This window comes from Cervus canadensis, chromosome 25, assembly GCF_019320065.1.
Source record: "Cervus canadensis isolate Bull #8, Minnesota chromosome 25, ASM1932006v1, whole genome shotgun sequence".
Lineage (NCBI taxonomy): Eukaryota > Metazoa > Chordata > Mammalia > Artiodactyla > Cervidae > Cervus > Cervus canadensis.
In genome coordinates this window covers 4,613,817-4,635,007 of record NC_057410.1, presented here as the reverse complement: position 1 = coordinate 4,635,007, position 21,191 = coordinate 4,613,817, and the positions used below count along the sequence as shown (strand labels likewise).

The 21,191-nt window shown below is 35.8% G+C and overlaps 1 protein-coding gene and 1 non-coding gene across 2 annotated transcripts; both read right to left on the bottom strand.

Moving 5' to 3' along the window:
• Positions 1–14,447: 14,447 nt before the first annotated feature.
• On the bottom strand, positions 14,448–14,638 carry LOC122427871. Its single transcript, XR_006265572.1, has one exon. It is a non-coding gene; the product is annotated as a U2 spliceosomal RNA (small nuclear RNA).
• Positions 14,639–18,593: 3,955 nt separating this feature from the next.
• On the bottom strand, positions 18,594–19,921 carry LOC122427475 (testis-specific gene 10 protein-like). Its single transcript, XM_043446988.1, has 2 exons — positions 19,362–19,921; positions 18,594–19,291 (listed from the first exon to the last, which is right to left on the bottom strand). The coding sequence occupies exon 2, from the start codon at positions 19,242–19,244 to the stop codon at positions 18,648–18,650; it is 597 nt and encodes a 198-aa protein (XP_043302923.1). The 5' UTR covers positions 19,245–19,291; positions 19,362–19,921; the 3' UTR covers positions 18,594–18,647.
• Between the last annotated feature and the right edge of the window lie 1,270 nt (positions 19,922–21,191).

Sequence of the window (21,191 nt, the reverse complement as noted above, 5' to 3'; positions counted from 1 at the left end):
AAGTAAATTCTATTAATATTTACTACAACTTGGATAAACCTCAAAGACATTAAGCTAAGTGAACTAAGACGATAATAGAGGGATAAATACTACATGATTCCACTCATATGAAGAATCTAAAATAAAAGCAGAAAGTGGAATGATAGTTGTTAAGAGGTGATGGAAAGGGAAAACAGTGAGGTATTTGTCAAAAGGTACAAAGTTTCATCTATACAAGATGACCAAGTCATAGAAATCTAATGTACCATATAATGCCTATGATTAATGATACTATATTGTATTCTTTCAAACTTGCTAAAGGGTAGATCTTATGTTGGGTGTTATTGTAGCACAACAACAAAAAAAATGAAAGGTTACTGTCCAAGGTGATGGATGTTTATGGCATATATTGTAGTGACAGTCTCAAGGGGATATACTTATCTCCAAACTCATGAGATTGTATGTCCTATGTATATATACAGATTTTTTTCAGTCGTACCTCAGTAAAATGGTTTAAAAATGTAAATTCTGTATGTGGATTTTGGCCTTTTGTTAGAGACAGTTAACACTGTACAACATGCACAGTCCTGACTTCAACAAGAACTTATGTGTTAAGTTGATTATTATTTTTAAAATTTCAAATATATCTTTAAATTATTAGACTCCTACATATAATTGTAGGTCACAAAACTCAGAAAATGCAAACACCTTGTCATTTGCTGACATTACTAGTGTATTACTTGAAGAATGAGTCAGAATTCCTGTCAAGATCATAAAACACACTTGATATTCTTGACAGTTCTTTTGCTTTTCCAAAAATTTTAATTGTATGACATTTCACTGGCTTTTGATCCTTAGCTACACAGAATTAATGATTGTGCTCTTTATGTATTTATTTCCTTTTTTCAGTTGGAATCTGCATAATTCCAGTATTATACATGTATAGTTATTTGCTTAGCAATGGAAAAGTAGGAAAAGAAAAAAAAAGACTATTGCAAGATTTAAAAGATGAAAGGGCTTGGCAACTTAAATCACAATTCACACACAGGTAATTGTGCATAAAATTAAATTAATATAACCCATGTTAATGTTTATAAATGTTAAACTTCAATTAATTCAGAGCAGAAGAAACTATAAATCTATGATGTTTGTTTGCCTGCCTAGCTGTCTATCTATCCAGAGAAATATTAACAGCATATGTAGAAATTTTGGGGTCAGGAAGATCTACTGGAGAAGGGATAGTCTACCCACTCCAGTATTCTTGGGCTTCCTTTGAGTCTCAGCTGGTAAATAATCTGCCTACAATGCGGGAGACCTGCGTTTGATCCCTGGGTTGGGAAGATCCCCTGTAGAAGGGAAAAGCTACCCGCTCCAATATTCTGTCCTGGAGAATTCCATGACTCTATAGTCCATGGGGTCGCAAAGAGTTGGACAAGACTGAGTGACTTTCACTTTCACTAGGCTATTTCGTAGCATATACAAATACAAGTAAAAGAATGACAGAAAATACAAAACCTTCCCTAATGACACACACATAAAATATTCAATAAATTGTGTCCCACTTCTATAATTAATCCATAAAGCACCTAAAAATGATTGTTACATGAAAGGTGCCCAATACATTTTTGCTAAAGTATTTCATTTAATCGACAGGCCACAATTTGATTGAAATTATGATTCGGAACTACAACAAATTTTCCTGCTTCCTCTCTCAGGACTGAATGTAACTACTTGTCTCTTGGATATGGAGTAGAATAGAATCTAATGTGGATCTGTTGCAATTAAGTATGAGAGGAATTTGTGAAATGATTTTTGGTTGAAAGCAAACAAAGCTTCGATTTAAGAATGGATTTGATTACTTTTCTTGAAAAATATAATGTTTATATTAATAAGCTTATTCATAATTTGAATGTAAGGCATTCAGATCCCTTTCAGTACTGAAAACATTTAGAGGGATGATTTATAAATGACAGATGTAGGAATTCATATCAAAGTGAAAATTATAATATTTCAAAAATGTTTTATTGCTTACTTTAACTTAGCATGAGTTACATACTTGCTTTCATATTTGATATCTTATGACAAACCATTGCTAGTAAAAGCCAAGAATTTTCTTCCTTGGTAAATAGATTTAGTAGCCATGGGCTCATGGATTTATGGGCATTTTTCTCTACTGTCTTTACTGTACTGTGTAAATTCACAAGGGTTTCTCAGAAGTATGAACTAAGTTTGTTACAATGTAAATTCATTACATCTGAATTTAAACATTAAATACAATTAGATTTACTCTATGAACTTAGTTACCTCATTCTTCATGTTTTAAAATCATTTTTACAATCTACTTTATTCATTATTTTTACTACTTTATTCATATTAAATGTTTTTATCTTTCTATGTTTTTAAATAATGTAATTTTTACTTTTCTCTCGACATTTCATAATTTGTGGGTTATGGTGACAAAATTGGGCCAAATTTAATACCAGGGGATATATTTTATAAAACACTTTAATGTTAAAATTTAGGATATAATCCATCAGATGCATTTGAAATAAAGTTTGCCATTTATCTTATTTATATGAGAGATGGTGTTGTAAATACATTTGATTCAGGGATATGAAGATAGTGGCTTTATTCTTCTTAAATTGTGAATTATTTTCTTTAGCTATTTCATTACAGTGTTTATTTACATATATAATAGGAAGCTACTATATTATCAGTGAAATTATTTGCTATAGGTTTCTATAGGTTTTAAGAATAATTTTTGGACTGTCACTAGCATATTGCTTTTAATTATGGTAACTTCCAAAGAGTATAATATTATACATGTATAACAACATCTATTTGTGATCTCTGGACTGTCACTTTACATATATAGGTACACACTTACCTAGATACGCATGCATGCGTGCCAAGCTGCTTCAGTCATGTCTGACTCTTTGCAGCCCCACGGACTCTAGCTCGTCAGATTCCTCTGTCCGGGGAATTATTCAGGCAAGAATACTGGAGTGGGTTGCCGTGACCTTCTCCAGGGGATCTTCCTGACCCAGGCGTAGAACCTGGGTCTCCTGCGGCTCCTGCGTTGCAGGCAGATTCTTTACTGCTGAGCCACCAGGGAAGCCCATACATATATATACATAAAAATAATGCACATGTATATATATTATATGTATATTAAATGTATAGTATATTTTAAAAGCGTGCTGTGTATGTGATAAATTTAAAGAATGAAGTATATGTGTACATTATAGCATAAAACAAATGACTAATTCTTCTGTCAATTTCTCATTGACATTAACCACAAAAATATGATTTTTCACAGTTTCAGATTTTACATTAGGATTTTGTAATTTCTTTTTTTTTTAATCATCCTGTTCATATTCAATCTAAAATTTTCTTGCTTACATAGGACAGTTATGTTTGTCTACTTGAATCTAATTATATGTAATTTGAGGATTCAAGTTTGTCTTTGAGTTGCTGGCACTTGTTTGGGGAGATGATTTAAGTCTTTGGAAATGTCAGATTCCTTGCACTAAAGGCTATCTAGGGAAGACACTGAGTAGCTTATTGGAAACATGAGTTGTGGAGCTCAATATAGATAGTGATATCTGTTGTGTATGTAGTTATGTGTATGTGGTGGTGTGTATGATTGACACGTTGTAACTGAATATGGAACTTCACTGAGTAAATTAGACTAAAAAGTAGAAAAATATCGATATAATAAAAGTAGCAAGGAATCACCAAAGATGGAGAAAGATTGACAAAAGTAGAATTTGAGAAGCAATATTCATATGCTAATATAACAAAAATATGTGATGTGAGAGGTGATCATTAGATTCAGTAATTAAAAGTTAATTAGTGATTTTAGTCACCAAAAACCACACTGGAAGCCAGATTTTGGTTGATTCTAAAATGAAAGGAATTGATGAACTTAAATAGTAAATTTAATCTATTATTTTTACTTGATCTGCACTGTGTCACAATTCTGTAGTAGTAGTCAAACTGTAAATAACTTAATGTCTTTGTGCTGTAAGTTACATGAAGCTTTTTTAATGTGTTATAATACTGTCAGGTCAGTTTATTTTTCTTCCTCAGTTCTTGTCTCACTGCAACAAAAATTTGAAATGATGGACTAAAGGCTTTAAAACAACAGACAAGTTACAGCTCAGTTCGTCTCAAGCAGACAGATCTTTTATTAGACAGACACTCCCAAGACATGGGAGCAGGCCGAACCCAAAGGAGTTCTCTTCTCCCTCTTGACTTCCCCTTTTTATACTTCCCATTTCCTCCTTTTGGTTGCCCCCTGTGCAACCAATAGGGCTTATACCCACAACCGGTCAATGAAAGGGAATGGAAATGGACATATGCTCAAGGCCAGCTGACAGTTGCAAGTTGTATAGCAGCAGGCTCTGTTGTTTATGTCTTCCCATAATTCAGTCTGTTATAATCAAATGTATATATATGTAGATTATTTATGAACCCCTGATAGGCTCCATGGGGTCGCTAAGAGCCGGACACAACTGAGCAACTTCACTTTCATTTTTCACTTTCATGCATTGGAGAAGGAAATGGCAACCCACTCCAGTGTTCTTGCCTGGAGAATCCCAGGGACGGGGGAGCCTGGTGGACTGCCGTCTATGGGGTCGCACAGAGTCGGACATGACTGAAGCGACTTAGCAGCAATAGGCTCCTAGCTGCCTAAAGTTACTGGGAGAAGCCCCTGTGGTTATTTTGTATCCTCTGTGTTCCTAGGGCCATGTATAGGTGTTGGAAAAGTCTCTGTGGTTATTTGTAGGGTATCTGTGTGCCCTCCTGGGTGTGTATGGGATGGGGTATAGAGATCAGCTTGCATTCCTTTTAGCCAGGCCACCCCTCCTTGCTCATGCCTAACTTCCTACCTAACAGTACCTTCACATATACCTCAAAAGCTAGATTTTGAGGTAAATTTCATTTCATCTGTTTAAAAGCTAAGAGTTTGGGAACTTAAGAATTTATAATGAGGAACAAAGTCTAACTTCAGTGTTTTTGCCTGTTAATACTAAATTCAGCCTTCTCTAGTATACTGACTCTCCTCCACTGGGCTCTCTAATTTACTAGAATTCTGAGTTGGAAAAAGTACTGACTCCACCATGGTGTTATTTTTATGAAAATAGCTCCATATTCTGTGTTTTTTTCTAGCAAGTCAGTGTCAGTGGCTTCCTCAGTTAATGGTATTAATTCTTTACATCCACTGAGTAGGAAGCCCTGAAAGAATAATTTTGAAAATACTTAGCTTTTCCTTAACCACTCCACTCTCAGCCAAACACAAATACACTTGACGTTACATTATTCCATGTTCTAAGCAGCCTTCAGACTACCTGTTATCTGCTTGGAACCTTCTCGATCTGTGCTTCTCTTTTTTTTGCATAATGCCTTTGTTGTGAAAACAAAGAAAAATAGGTGTTCATTTTTTTGTTATACCCTGGAGCATTTTGAATGTAACTCATTATTTCAAGGTCCCACATTCCTTAAATATAATGCATTGACTTGAGATATTTTGATGGTCACCTGTCATTAGTTTTCAGAACAGAAAGATCTTTGGAGGCAGTAATTCTGAGCATCGATTGGTCTCTCCTCACTGTATATTGTAATGTGAACTGAGAACAGGCATGCGGATGCCTGTCAGTGACCTTCCTTGTGCTTGTCTTCAGTCATTCTGATGCTTTTGCTCATCTTTCTTCACACAAAGGCACTGAGTTTGTTTATTCATTTACAATTACATCTTTGCTAATGTTATTCAACCTGCTACACAAGCCACATACCAACGATTTTACCCAAGATTAAAAAAGGAAAATAGAGTTAAAGTGGATGTAGGCATGTTCCTTGGGGCTTTCCAGGTGGTTCAGTGGTAAAATATTCTGCCTGCCAGTGCAGGAGACACAAGAGATATGGATTTGATCCCGGGGTGGGGAAGATCCCCTGGAGTAGGAAACGGAAACCCACTCCAGTATTCTTGCCTGGAAAAGTTCATGGACGGAGGAGCTTGGCAGGCTACAATCCAAGGGGCCTCAAGAGTTGGGCACAACTGAGCTACTGAACATGCACTCACAGGCATATTCCTTATGTAATTATTTTAGATTTTAAATTATTCTTTTGCATCTTACTCAGCATTAAGGCCTAGAAGTAAGGGCAACATGGGACTTCATGAATGATGTGCAGTTAAACCTCCCATTGAGAGGACAGTTTCCCAAAGTGACCTCTGCATATCCTGAGTAGATGATTGGCCTTAGACCCCACATCTTCAAAACAGAAAGACAACACTGTTAAGCTTTATGAGCTAAAGTTCAAGCTCAATAAATTATAAACCATTATATAGCCAGTTTGCTTCCTCAATTCTAATCAGTCCTTTAACTTTCTATCCATAAAATCAGAACCAACTGACACCTTCCCACAGGGCCCTGTGACCAACTAGACAATTGTGGTTTTGACACAGGTAATGTATGACGCATTCCTATGACAGTGGGATATCTTAGTGAAAGGTGAAAGCCTACATATTTTTACATAAAGCAATTATAGGAATTAAGAAGAAAGTGAATTCTAATGAATATATAGAAAAACACAGAAAAAAGTATATATGCTTCTGTATACTGTTAATGACTTTCAAGAGCTTGATGACAGCAGCCTGTCAGTTTATTCAGAACTGAAAGTACAACATCCTGAACATGAAAATACCCAGCTGATTCTAGAGTGCTAGCGGTATATGTACACTCCAGAATTTGGATCTGTAGAAACCCAACCTTTCAAAAGGCTTGCCTCATCCAAGATCACAAGAAAGAGAATGACTATGAATGAGAAATAGTCAAGAAATAAGTATGGAAAGTGTGGGTAATGGATATCAGTATATTTGCAGACGTATGGTAGAAGGCCCCAGCAGTGTTGCTCATGGAATTTTTGGGTGTTTGTGGAGGAGGGCTTTCAAGGGAAAGATTAATTTCAGCTAACTGCATAGAAATATGTACAATGAACAAAAAGATCTGCAAAAGAGAAAATAAAAAAACAAAGCAAAAACAAAAGAAGTCATCCGTCTTCAGGATTTTTCCAAGCTCTCTCAAAGAACATTACACTTTACAGAGAAGATTGCATTTGTGATTGGTCATGTCAGAGTGATAGTTTTCATGACTTTTTACTGTGAAAAAATGTCTTGTTTGATGACCTTCAATTAGTGGAACTTGTTGAGGGTTTCTGTTGTTTCTCACACTCTCTATTCTTATGTATAGTATCATTATTTGTATAAATTTGTACATAAATATGAATAACTATTGATGTTTATATCAACATACAGGTGGATTCCATTTCTTTTTCCAGAACAAAGAAGGTATTAATTTGACACTTTAAAAGCAAGTAATAAAGATCTGTTGTTTATGTGGTGATTTTCTCAATTGAGAAAACAAAAGCCTCTAAAGAAAACTATGTAAACAGTTTACTCACCTAGTATACTACATTCTAATGAGAAGATACTCATAAATACAGAAATACATATAAATGTATGAGTTTAACAAAAACAAAAACTATTCACAAAGGGCTTAAGAACAGGAAGATGTAATATCTCAAGGGTGTTGACAACAGAAAGCTGTACAACACCCCTCAGCCTAAACTTAGAAGGAGAAGAGCAGACTTTTAACTCAGAGACGTGGCCGCATGGATGAGGCAGCCGGCACCCAGACCTGTGGTTCACCCTGGACAGGTAAAGCCGGTGCACGGGAGCTCATGAAAGGGCTTTGGTGACAAATAACCTTGGTCTCATTCTCCCCATTTTCTTAACTTCTGCTACTGTCTTTAACAGGGAAACCAAATTGAAGACAGAGAGCAAGAACGCCCCCAGGACACAGATCAAACCTGAGAAGTGGGTTTGGGAGAGAAGAAAAGGTATCTAGTACAGAGAGGGAAGGCATTTTCAACGAACGTGGACTCTTCCACACATTACCCAAGTGAGATTGTATTAAAAATTCTGCAGAGTTCCTCCTCTCAACTGTTGATAATGGTTACTTATTGCAAGTGAAATTGGGTAGGGAGAGGAAAGCACTTTATGTAACTTTGAGGGAAAGAAGGAGTGAAGCAGGGGGATAAGGGTAATTTTAAGCTTATTTTTGATAGTTTCAGTGCCTACTAAATTTCCCTTATAAACAAGCATTTAGTTTGAAATAAAAACTGAGATCTAATAAAATGTGAAAATAGTGCCTAAATTGATGTTTTATAAATTCAATTTAGTTCCAACATAGTAGAATAAACACATCACTATATTTATCAAATTCAGTTCTTTTAACCAAGGATTTTAAAAACCAATCATTCATAAATAATTCACATCATGCATCACATTCATAGATTTAAGATTTAAGAGAAAAGAAGAGAAAGCCATGTTAGGATCTTCCTATATGCTAAGAAATTTGTTAAATGCTATTACATAAATTATCTTAATGTATAAATCAATCCTGGAAGGTAGATATTTAACTTTTCTGTTTATATAGATGAATAAATTAGCTTGGAAATAAAATACTCATACAGTGATGGAATTATTACATTCTATTTAACATATATTTTTGGAAATTTACTGTTTATCAAGTATGGTTCTAAGCAGAGAACTTAACTTTTGGAATAATAATTCCAAAAGGATTAAGACTACATACAGTGATTTTCATCCATTGTGTGCATTTTTATTTTTAATAAGCAAAATATTTAAATTGAAAAAAATGCACAGGAGATAGTAAAATATTGGAATATTATCATTGATATAGATAGATTTTTGGAGAAATAATACTTTTGTAAAACCATGTTAGTCAATTGAATGACTGACAAATTATTTCGGAAAGTAGACATGAGAGTTGTGTTTTGCAAGAGTTCATAGTCTGTAGATAAAAGGACAATAGGGGAAGAAATTATTTTGAAAAATTTATATGACTTACTTAGAACTTTTCTACATAGATACCCTACAGATCATAGTATTAAAAAAAGAAAAAGCATTTGATTTTTAAGAATCTATATTATTTTAATAGTTTAATGTTTATAATATTTATGTTTTATTTGTGTGTGATTCATAGACAAGATAGAATTGAGTGTATTTTATAGAAAATTTTTGCATCAATTCTTAAGATCAGAGAATCATTAGAGTATTTAAGGATGAATTTTAGGAAGACCATGAGTAGTTTTAAAAAGTACAAAAACCATGTGTGTAATTGTGTGTGTTTGTGTATACGTGTGTATATGTAAGATTATATGCTTTTTTTCTGAGATGATGATTCATAGTTTTCAAAACATATTTTAGTGTGACAGTTGGTTTTTCTGTTTTTGTAATGCAGGTGATGACTTAAGCTTTGATTGCTAAGGCATCCACTTTAAGATGGCTGGCCATCTTGAATATAATACTGTTAGTTACAGGACTGCCACTCTAGGCCCCTTAGATAACTGACCATTTAACCCTCTTGTATTCTTTCCTTCTGTACTTTAAATTTCTGCTTTTATGCTTTAAATTCACTAACAAATAATGAGTCTGTCAAACCCTAGGCCACCAATCCATGACCGCAATAAAAGCAGAAGCCCAGACCCACATATTTTCAATCTCTCTCCACCCGTGCCCTTGATATGTGGCTTCAGGTATGTCATGTAATTTCCATGACTTATAAGTAATAAACCTTGTCTCTTTCAAAGTTTCCTGATGGTTATGGCTGAGGGTGTCTTGCAGTCATAGTAAGAACTACATGGGCCAGTCCAGCCACACCATTAGCAATAGGATGAGATCGGCACATTCAAATGGTTACAATATGCATCAGCTCTGAATTTGGGGAATGTTTGTTAGCAACAAATAACTGATTCTGTCATATTTATATTTTAAAATATTCAGAAAAAAAACAAAGACAAGAATAAATTAGAGCAATATATCATGCTGAAGCTCAAATTGTTAAATATCATTGAAGAGAAGTGTCTCAGTTGTGTCCAACTCTTTGCGACCCCATGGACTGTAGCCTACCAGGCTCCTCCGTCCATGGAATTTTCCAGGCAAGAATACTGGAGTGGGTTGCCATTTCCTTCTCCAGGGGATCTTCCCAACCCAGGGATCGAACTCAGGTCTCCTGCATTACAGGTAGAAGCTTTACTGTCTGAGCCACCAGGAAAGCCATATCATTAAATTACTGTAAGTTTGAAGCTAGAACAATCTAAGCAAACTGGGACCAAATCAACAGTATGAAACACCTTTGGGTATACTACTTAAGCAAAGATACTATCTGGAAAATGAATGATGCCCTAAAACAAAATTAGTGTTTTCTTATCCATAATTGATCTGCTATACATGAATTGCAAAGAGCTAATGGCAGGTTACAGTTTTGAACTTTAAATCAGTTCATCGTTTACATTTTCCTCCAAAACTTTCAAACTTTAATTAGTGAAATGTAGCCAAAATATAATCTGTTCTTATATTGTTTGGGGTTTCTTCCCTTTTCTGATATCATAAAATATACTGTTATGTTCTTTAATTTTTTCTTAATTTTTTAAATATCTCTTTAAATCAGTTAGTATTTACTTTAGTATATAGGATGTAAGAACCTGTGTCATCAAATTTTTCTGTAATACATGACAACCCATACACAATCAGCCCACATGAAGATTTTCCATGTTAACATTAGTGTAAGCTTTGCTAATGTCTTTCTTTCTTTCTTTTTTTCTTTTTTTGAAGGGGAAGGAGGCAATCTAATGTCTCAAGATAATATTGGGAGGATTAACATACCTCAGAACATCTTGCCTAGACCAAGGATTAGCACAGATTTCTCTTATCAAAGAATCATGCATAAAAAAATTGGCCCAGCTTCCTTTGACTTTTGCAAATTATACACTGTGTTATCCTTTAACTAATGCATTAAAGTCTTAAAGCTGCCATAACAAATTACTACAAAATTGGTGACTTAAATCAACAGGAATTTATTATCTGACAGTGCTGGAGGCTAGAAATCTGAAATCAAGGTTTCAGCAAAGGTGGTTCATTCTGGAATTTCTGAAGCAGAATCCTTTCCGTGACTCTCTTCTAGCATCTGGTGGTTGGCAACAATCTTTGGCATTCCTTTGCTTGAAGCTGGGTCACACTCATCTCTGCCTCCATCATCACATGCCTTTCTTTCCTGTGTACATCTGCTTCCCCTCTCTACTTAAAAGGGAACCAGTTATTGGAAATTTACGGTCCAACATGATGCAGTTAGTCCTCATGCTAACTGATTACTTCTGCAAAGACTCTTATTTACAAAGAACTGAAAATCTGAGGTTTCAGGTGGACATGAATTCTGGGAGGACACTATTCAACCCATTGTAACTAGGCCTTGTTTAATTTGGTCAGTAACTGAATATTTATTTCTATCATTTGTGCAATTTATAGAATAAGGAACAGAAGTCCACTTATTTCCTTCCTTTATCTAACTTTGTAACAGAATTTCAACATGTGTATTTAACTTGATGCAATTTTTAAATTCCCTTTCAAATGTAAGAACTGTTTTCTAAACAAGCCAATTATTGTTCTCACACTCAGCTTCAGATAAACCCTGACTCGATGGGTAATTGAAATATCCATGTTTGTCTTACCCAGTTAATTGAAAACACAGAAACTCTGAAGTTATTTGGGGGAGAGGAAGGCAATAGATTTGGATATAAATTCTTGGGGAATATTTGAATGTGGCTCAACCTCGTCATCTGTTAAAACAGCAGCAGTGTTCTTCCTAGCTCTGTGCTTGGTGGTGGGTTTAATTACAAAGTCATGTGCGACTCTTGCGACCCCATGGACTGTAGCCTGCCAGGCTCCTTTGTCCATGAGATTATCCAGGCAAGAATACTGGAGTACGTTGCCATTTCCTTCTACAGGGGATTTCCCTGACCCAGGAATTAAACCTGGGTCTCCTGCATTACAGGCAGATTCTTTACCAGCTGAGCTACAAGGGAAGCCCAGCTCTGTGCTTAATATGTGTGAATTCTTTTTGAATGATATCTTCAGGTATTTTACATACTTAAATGAGAGTACCAGCATCATGCCTGACTCCTCATCTCTTCTCACCCTGACTCCATGTGTCAATCTAGATGATGTTAATTTTAGTATCAATACACATCAAATAATAATGTGCAGATAATTTGTGAGTTTGCCACCCATGGTGGCTGAAATTTCACCTCAGTAGACACATCAGTGCTTTTTAATTTGAGATGCAATTCAACACAGGCTACAAAATCTCCTCACTTCTCCAAAGAATCCCCACTTCTTTCTGGAGTAGATGATTATTCACAAATTCTGAGCATGTAACTGGGAAAATGCACGGTTCCAACAAGAAAAGGTGATGGTGAATGTTTCCCCAGCAACAGAGAGCTTCTCACGCTCTTCTTTCCCAGTGTGAAGGAGCAGCATAATGTAGTAGGACCTCCAGCTGTTCCTCAGGACATCAGTTAAGCCACGTACTTCTGACTGTTTCTGTTCCTCAATAGTGTGCATTTTTTGGAAATGCATTTATTGTCCTCTAAAGCACATTCCAATTATGCCAAGGAAAATGGTGAGAGCATGAAATTTAAGTCTAAGCCCCCTTGTTGGTTGGAAAATAAATGACTCTCATATTATTCTTATTGATACTTCTATAAATACTGTACTTATTTAACATTGCTCTTCAATACGATTTTGACAATGACACTTTCCATTTAAGTGCAATATATTCAAGAGTCCTAATATGTATTGTACCTAAAGGAAAGGCTTCAATAGCATATTTATAATATAAAATATAAAGACAAGATCAAATGTTAAAATGGTAATTAATTCTACACTTCAAACCTAATGAAACTATAATTGCATATTAATAACTACAAGTGGCTTTGGGTCTGATGGAAATAATTTAATTTTTACAGTGAAGATTGTTTCCAGAAATAATGTTCCTTTTCACTGGGGTCAAACTAGCATAAGTACCTTAATAGTTATGGTGTTTAACCTATCATTCTAGGCAAGTAATGGCAGAGCTCATATCTTCAAATAAAGATTGCATATAAAGTCCCATGAAAACATAAGAATTTATAATTCCATAAAGTATTCCTTTGACAGTAGATAGCTTTTGTACAAAATATAACTTGTGGGAATTCTCTGGTGGCCCAGGGGTTAGGACTTCATGCTTTCTCTGCTAAGGACCCATGTTCAATCCCTGATGGGGAACTAAGAATCTGCAAGCTGTGCATTGCAGCCAATGTGTGTATGTATGTGTATATGTGTGTGAATATGTGTGGGTGTGTATACTTGTGTGTGTAGAAACAGTATTAGCCTGACTTATATCTACAACTTCATTTTTTTAATTACTTTATTTATTTTAATTGGAGGATAATTTACAATATTCTGGTGGGTTTTGCCATACACCAACATGAATCAGCCATGGGTGCACATGTGTCCCCCATCCTGAACGCCCCTCCCACCTCCCTCCCCACCCCATCCCTCTGGGTTGTCCCAGAGCACCGGCTTTGAGTGCCCTGCTTCATGCATCAAACTTGCACTGGTGATCTATTTTACATAAGGGAATATACATGTTTCACTGCTATTCTTTCAAATCATCCCACCTTCACCTTTTCCCACATGTGCAAAAGTTTGTTCTTTACATCAGTCTCTTTTGCCTCCTTGCATTTAGGCTCCTCGTTATCATCTTTCTAAATTCCATATATATGCAGTAATATACTATATTGGTGTTTCTCTTTCTGACTTACTTTACTTTGTATAATAGGCTCCAGTTTCATCCACCTCATTAGAACTGACTCAAATACATCCATTTTTTTTTTAAGCTGAGTAATATTCCATGGTGTACATGTACCACACTTCCTTATCGGTTCATCTGCCGATGGACATCTAGGTTGCTTCCATGTTCTAGCTGTTGTAAACAGTGCTGCAATGAACATTGGGGTGCATGTGTCTCTTTCAATTCTGGTTTCCTTGGTGTGAACAACTTGATTTTTGCTCAGTCAATGACCTATTAAATCCAAAATGAAGTGTATGAGGAAAGAGAGAGAGGCAAAGCGGGGAGGAATTGGTTTAAATAAACCAAGATGTACAATTGATAAGCTTTATTCAGACCAATTCAAATAGTTCAAAGATTGAAGCTAAGCCAAAAGAGTAAAGTTATGGTGATAAGGGCTTATTTCACACTTTCTACAATCAAATTAAATCCCCTTGTATGTCTTCAGTGACAGTCACTGTACTGTGGCATATTTATAATCTTCCCTTGGCTCTTGAATCTTTTTGGTGCCTAGGAAAACAGCAACTTCCAGAGCTTAGGATCATAACTTTAACTGAGGCTTACTGTCATGAAATTAATACAGACATTATCAAGCCAAATAATGAAAAAATTTAGTTGAGATGTAGTTGATTTACAATATTATATAACTTTCAGTTGCACAGCATAGTGATTTAAAATTTTTTTTTTTTTTAAACAAAGTTTATTCCCCCCAAAGGGAGGTGCACCATTCCTGGAAGTACTGCAATACCAGGTCGATGCGTGGAGTGGACGGAGCAAGCTCCTATTCCAACTCCTAATTCCAAAAATCCATTTAATATATTGTCCTCGGATAGAGGACGTATCAGATATTAAACTGATAAGAACAGATACTACACTTGATCTTAGCCAAAAGGCCGAGAAGCGATTAAAAATTTTTATAGATTATATACCATTTATAGTCTTCATATGATATTGGCTATATTCCCAGTGTAGTATATTCTATTCTTTCTGCAGTAAAGTACATATTCTATGTACTTTATTTTATTTTATGCATGGCAGTTTGTTAATACCCTACCCAAATCTTGCCCTTCCCCACTGATAACCACTGGTTTGTTCTCTACACCTGTGTCTGTTTCTTTTTTGTTGTATTTACTCAGTTCAGTTGCTCAGTCATGTCTGACTCTGCGACCGCATGAACCGCAGCACGCCAGGCCTCCCTGTCCATCACCAAGTCTTGAGGCTACCCAAACTCATGTCCATTCGGTAGGTGATGCCATCCAACCATCTCATCCTCTGTTGTCCCCTTCTCTTCCCGCCTTCAATCTTTCGCAGCCTCAGGGTCTTTTCAAATGAGTCAGCTCTTTGCATCAGGTGGCCAAAGTATTGGAGCTTCAGCTTCAGCATCAGTCCTTCCAGTGAACACCCAGGACTGATTTCCTTTAGGATGGACTGGTTGGATCTCCTTGCAGTCCAAGGGATTCTCAAGAGTCTTCTCCAACATCACAGTTCAAAAGCAACAATTCGTCGGTGCTCAGCTTTCTTTACAGTCCAACTCTCACATCCATACATGACTACTGAAAAAACCATAGCCTTGACGAGACAGAACTTTGCTGGAAAAGTAATGTCTCTGCTTTTTAATATGCTGTCTAGGTTGGTCATAACTTTCTTTCCAAGGAGTAAGCGTCTTTTAATTTCATGGTTACAGTCACCATCTGCAGTGATTTTGGAGCCCCCCAAAATAAAGTCAGTCACTGTGTCCACTATTTCCCCATCTATTTCCCATGAAGTGATGGGACCAGATGCTGTGATCTTAGTTTTCTGAATGTTGAGTTTTAAGCCAACTTTTTCACTCTCCTCTTTCATTTTCATCAAGAGGCTCTTTAGTTCTTCTTCACTTTCTGCTATAAGGGTGGTGTCATCTGCACATCTGAGGTTATTGATATTTCTCCTGGCAATCTTGGTTCCAGCTTGTGCTTCTTCCAGCCCAGCGTTTCTCATGATGTACTCTGCATATAAGTTAAATAAGCAGGGTGACAATATTCAGCCTTCATGTACCCCTTTTCCTATTTGGAACCAGTCTGTTGTTCCATGTCCAGTTCTAACTGTTGCTTCCTGACCTGCATACAGGTTTCTCAAGAGGCAGGTACTAGTTTGTTTTATTTTCAGATTCCACATATAAGTGTTAACATACAGTATTTGTCTTTTGTGTCTGACTTATTTCACTAAGCACAATACACTTGAGGGCTATCCAGGCTGTTGCAAATGGAAAATTTTGTTCTTTTTGTGGCTGAGTAATATTCCGTGTCTTCTTTATCTGTTCATCTGCTGATAGACATTTAAGTTGCTTCCATATCTTGGCTATTTTAAATATTGCTACTATGAACATTGGGGTGCATATATCTTTTTAAATTAGTGATTTCATCTTCCTCAGATCCATGCCCAGCAGTGGAATTGCTGGATCATAGGTTAGTTCTACTTTTAGTTTTTGAGGAATTTCCATACTGTTTTCCACAGTGACTGCACCTATTTACATTTGCATAAGCACTTTACAAGTGTTCTTTTTTTTTTATTTTTTTTTTTACAAGTGTTCTTTTTACTTAGCATCATCACCAACATCTGTTATTTGGGCTCTTTCTGATATAACCATTCTGAGTATGTGAGGTAATACCTCATTACAATTTTGATTTGTATTTCTCTGATAATTAGCAGTGTTGAGCATATTTTCATGGGCCTGTGTGTCTGTATGTTTCCTTTGGAACAATGTCTATTCAGGTTTTGTGTGGGTTTTCCAGTAAGGTTGCTTTATTTTTCTTTTGTTTTCTGAATTCAGAATTTTATTAGCTGTTTACATATTTTAGATATTAACCCTTTATTGGTCATATCATTTGTAAATATTTTCTCCAGCTCACTAATTTGTCTTTTCATTTTATTGAAGGTTTCCTTTGCTGTACAAAAGCTTTTTAATTTGATTAGGTCCCATTTGTTCAGTTTTGTTTTTGTTTCTTTGCCATAAGGGACAGATCCAAAAATACATTGCCATATGTCAGAAAATGTTTTGCATATGTTTTTTTCTAGAAGTGCTATGATCTCAGGTTTATACTTAAATCTTTAATATATTTTTAGTTCATTTTTGTATATGATAGGAGAAAATGTTCTAATTTCATTCTTTTATGTGAGGCCATCCAGTTTCCCAGCACCACTTATTGAAGAGATTGTCTTTTCTCCATTATATGGTCTTGCCTACTTTGTCATAGACTAATTGACTGTAAGTGCCTGGGTTTATTTATGGGCTTTCTACTCTGTTCTATTAACCTATGTATCTATTGTTTTGCCAATTTCATACTGTTTTCATTACTGTGGCTTTGCAGTATAGTCTGAAGCCTAAGAGCATGATACCTCCAGCTCTGTTATTCTTTCTCAAGATTGTTTTGGCTATTCAGGGTCTTTTGTGTTTCTATACAAATATTAAAGTTATTTGTTCTAGTTCTGTGAAAAATGACATTGGTGTTTTCATAGTAATTATGTTAAATCTTTACATTGCTTTGGGTAGTATGGGCATTTTAACAATATTAATTCTTCCAGTTTATAAACACCATATATCTTTCTACCTGTTTGTGTCATCATCAGTCCCTTTCATCAGTCTAATAGTTTTCTGAGTACAAGTCTTCTACCCCTTTAGGTAGGTTTATTCCTAGGTATTTTATTTTCCTTTATGTGACTGTAAATTGAATCATTTACTCAATTTCTCTGATTGTCCATTCTTAGTGTATGGAAATGCAACAGATTTATATGTATATATATATACATATATATATATATACACACACACACACACACACACACACATATATATATTTTGTATTTGCAACTTTGTCCACTTTATTGAATAGCTCTAATAGTTTTTTGATGAAGTCTAGAATTTTCTGTGTTTAGTATCAAGTTATCTACAGACAATGGCAATTTTATTTTTTCCTTTTCAATTTGGAGTCCTTTTATTTTATTTTTATTTTCTGATAGTTTTGGATAGAACTTCTAATACTATGCTGAATAAAAGTGGTAGAAGTGAACATCCTTGTCTTATTTCTGATCTAAGAGGAAATGCTTTCAGATTTTCACTATTTAGTAAGAAGTTAGATGTGGGCTTGTCATGTATGACCTTTATTATGCCAAAACATGTTCCCCCTATGCCCAGTTTCTGGAGAGTTTTATATTGATGTTGAATTTTGTCAAAAGATTTTTTTTTTCCCCGAATCTACTGAGATGATCTATTGAGATGTTTTTCATTCTTCAGTTTGTTAATGTGGTGTATCACACTGATTTGTGGATACTGAGAAATCCTTGCATCCCTGGGATAAATCCCACTTGCTCATGGTGTACAATCCCTTTAAGTGTATTGCTGAATTTGATTTGCTAGTATTTTTTTTTTTTTTAGGATTTTTGCATCTGTGTTCATCAATGATATTAGGCTGCATTTTTATTTATTTGTCTTATTTATCCAGTTTTAGTACAAGGATAACACTGGTCTTGTAGAATGAATTTGGAATTATCCCTTCCACTTCAGTATGTTTGGAATAGATTGAAAAGGGATAGGTGTCAGCTTGTCTAAATGTTTTGCAGAATTTGCCTGTGAAGCCATCTGGTCCTAGACTTTTGTTTGTTGGGAGGTTTTGTTTTGTCTTCTTTTAAGTACGGATTCAATCTTATTACTGATAATTGCTCTGTTCATGTTATGTATTTCTTCCTGGTTCAGTTGTGAAAGATTGTACATTTCTAGGAACTTATCAGTTTCTTTTAGGTTTTCCATTTTGTTGGTATATAGTTGCTCTTCACAGTCTCTTAAGATTATTCGTATTTCTTTTTTTTTTTTTTTTTTTGACACAAAAAAGACTTTACTCACAGTTTTTAGAAGAAAATAAATAATGAAAAAGTGACAATTTACAGCATATACACCACCTTAAACATCTTAGGATTGCAAATGCTATCTGAGAAAACCAACTTTTCTGAACACAGAAAAAGGGGAAAGTGGGGAGCCACTGACAGTTTATAGCCCAAAGTGCAAAAGTGACTTTTCTTTACATTATGAACTGTACACTCCAGCTCTTCTGTCCTTTGTTCCAAGTGAGCCTTCTCATTAAATGCTGTCTCTTGGGCAATCTTTAGCCTCTCCCTCAGACTGTCTCGTTCTGTGGTCATTCTTTGCAAGTCAGTGAAGGCCACATCTCTCTCAGTCTCCACCCGCCGGAGGATAGCATGTGCTGTTGTTGATTTAGGAGACTTACAGCTTTTCATCATTTCCCGTCGAAGTCGGGCAATTTCTTCCTGTGCCTGCTCATACAGAAGAAAGGTCTTGTCTCTCTCAGATGTGAGAACCTTGACATTACCCTGAATTTCTGCCAAATGACGCTCATATTTTTCCAGCATGCATTTGAGTTCTTCACGGTCTCTAGTTGTCTTCAAAAGCTCTACATCACAGTTTGTACCCCGAGAAGATGGAGATGGGCGTCGTGGGCTTTTAGATCTACTTCTGATCATCCTTCTCAAATTTTGAGCTTCACTCTTATAGTAATCTCTGTCTGCTTCTAAAGTCTTGACAAAGGAATCAAGTCTGGAAGGAGATTTATTTTGTGCTTTTTCAGTCTCTAAAATTATAGATCTAAGCCTTTTTATTGTATCTTCCAATACTTTTATATTATTTTGCTGGCAAATGAGCTCAATCTTTGCTTCTTCAAGTTCCTTGTCAGCGGTATCCACCACAAAATTTTTTTCTTTTTCTAGTTGCTCTGCTAGTTGGTCAGTTTTAATCAGTTCTTGACAAAGATGCTCATTGTGGCTGGTTAAATCATCTACTTGACTGCTTACCACCTCCTTACTATCCAAGAGTTTCTTAACATATTCTTCCAACCCATGATTTGTCTGTTTGAGATCTTCAATTTGACTAAGCTAAATACTGATACCAAATCAATCAAGTATTTGCTGACTAAAGTGGAGGACCACAGCTTCCTTTCCCAGCCCACTAGCAAACCATCAACGGATGAAGAAAAGGGCCTTTTCTATCACGAAGGTATCCAAATGCCTGTAATTTCAGTGTAGAGATGAATTTGTCTTGATTTCTCACTTCTTGCTGTAGCTGGAGAATATTCTGGTATTTTTCAGCTTCAGAAACTGGAGCCCCTAGACCAAAATCATGTTCTTTGGTGGTAACCTGAGGGGGCTCGTCCTCCACCTCCCCGGCGCCTTCACTCTGCTTCCGTCCCGCGCGCCCCAAGTCGATTATTTGTATTTCTATGGTATCATTTGTAACTCTCCTTTCCTTTCTTAGTCCTCATTTGGACCCTCCTTTTTTCTTGATGAGTCTAGCTAAAGGTTCATCCACTTTGTTTCTCTCTTCACATAACCAGTTTTTTGGTCTTAATTTCATTTATTTCTGCTTTGATCTTTGTGATTTCTTTCCTACTACTAACTTTGGGTTATGTTTGTTCTTCTTTGTCTCGTTCCTTTAGATGTAAGTTTATATTGTTTATTTGAGATTTTTCTTATTTCCAATGGTAAGGTTGTATTGCTATAAATGTTCCTCTTAGAACTACTTTTACAGTATCCCATAAAGTTTGGATAATTGTGTTTTCACTTTTATATAGCTCCAGGATTTTTTTTTAAATTTCTTTGGTTTCCTCAGTGAGCCAGTGGTCATTTAGTGGCATCTATTTTTTTTATCCATCTAATCTGATATGTCATTTAAGGTAAATATTTCCTTATTGATTTTTTGTCTGGATAATCTGTACATTAACATAAGTGTAGTGTTGAAGTCCCCTAATGTATAGTTTTTTTCCTTTATATCTGTTAACACTTGCTTTATTAGGTGCTCCTGTGTTGGGATTATATATATACAATTGTTATATCATCTTCTTAGGTCAATTCCATAACCATTATGTAATGTCCTTCTTTGTCTCTTATAATAACAATTTTTGTTCTAAAGTCTCTTTAGTCTGATATAGGCACTGATACTCAAGTTTCCTTCTGATTTCAATTTGCATGGAATACTTTTTTCCATCCCCTGACTTTAAGTCTCTGTGTGTGTTTATGTATTTATTTTTCATTTATTTTATTCTTGATGGTGCTGGGTCTTCGTTGCTCCACGTGGGCTTTCTCTAGTTGTGGAGAGAAAGGCCTACTCTCTAGTGGTGTACAGGCTGCTTATTCTGGTGGCTTTTCCTGTTATGGAGCGCAGGCTCTCAGCACATAGGTTTCAGTAGTTGCAGCACACAGACACAGTATTGTGGCTTTCTGGCTTAGGAAGCATGGGCTTCAGTAGTTGCGGCACATGGGTTAAGTGGTTGTGACTCACAGGCTCAATCGTTGTGGCTCGTGGGATCCACAACATGGGATCAGTAGTTGTGGCACACCAGCCTCGTTGCTCTGCAGCATGTGGAATATTTCCAGGCCAGGGGTCACACTCGTGTCCCCTGCATTGCCCAGTAGAAT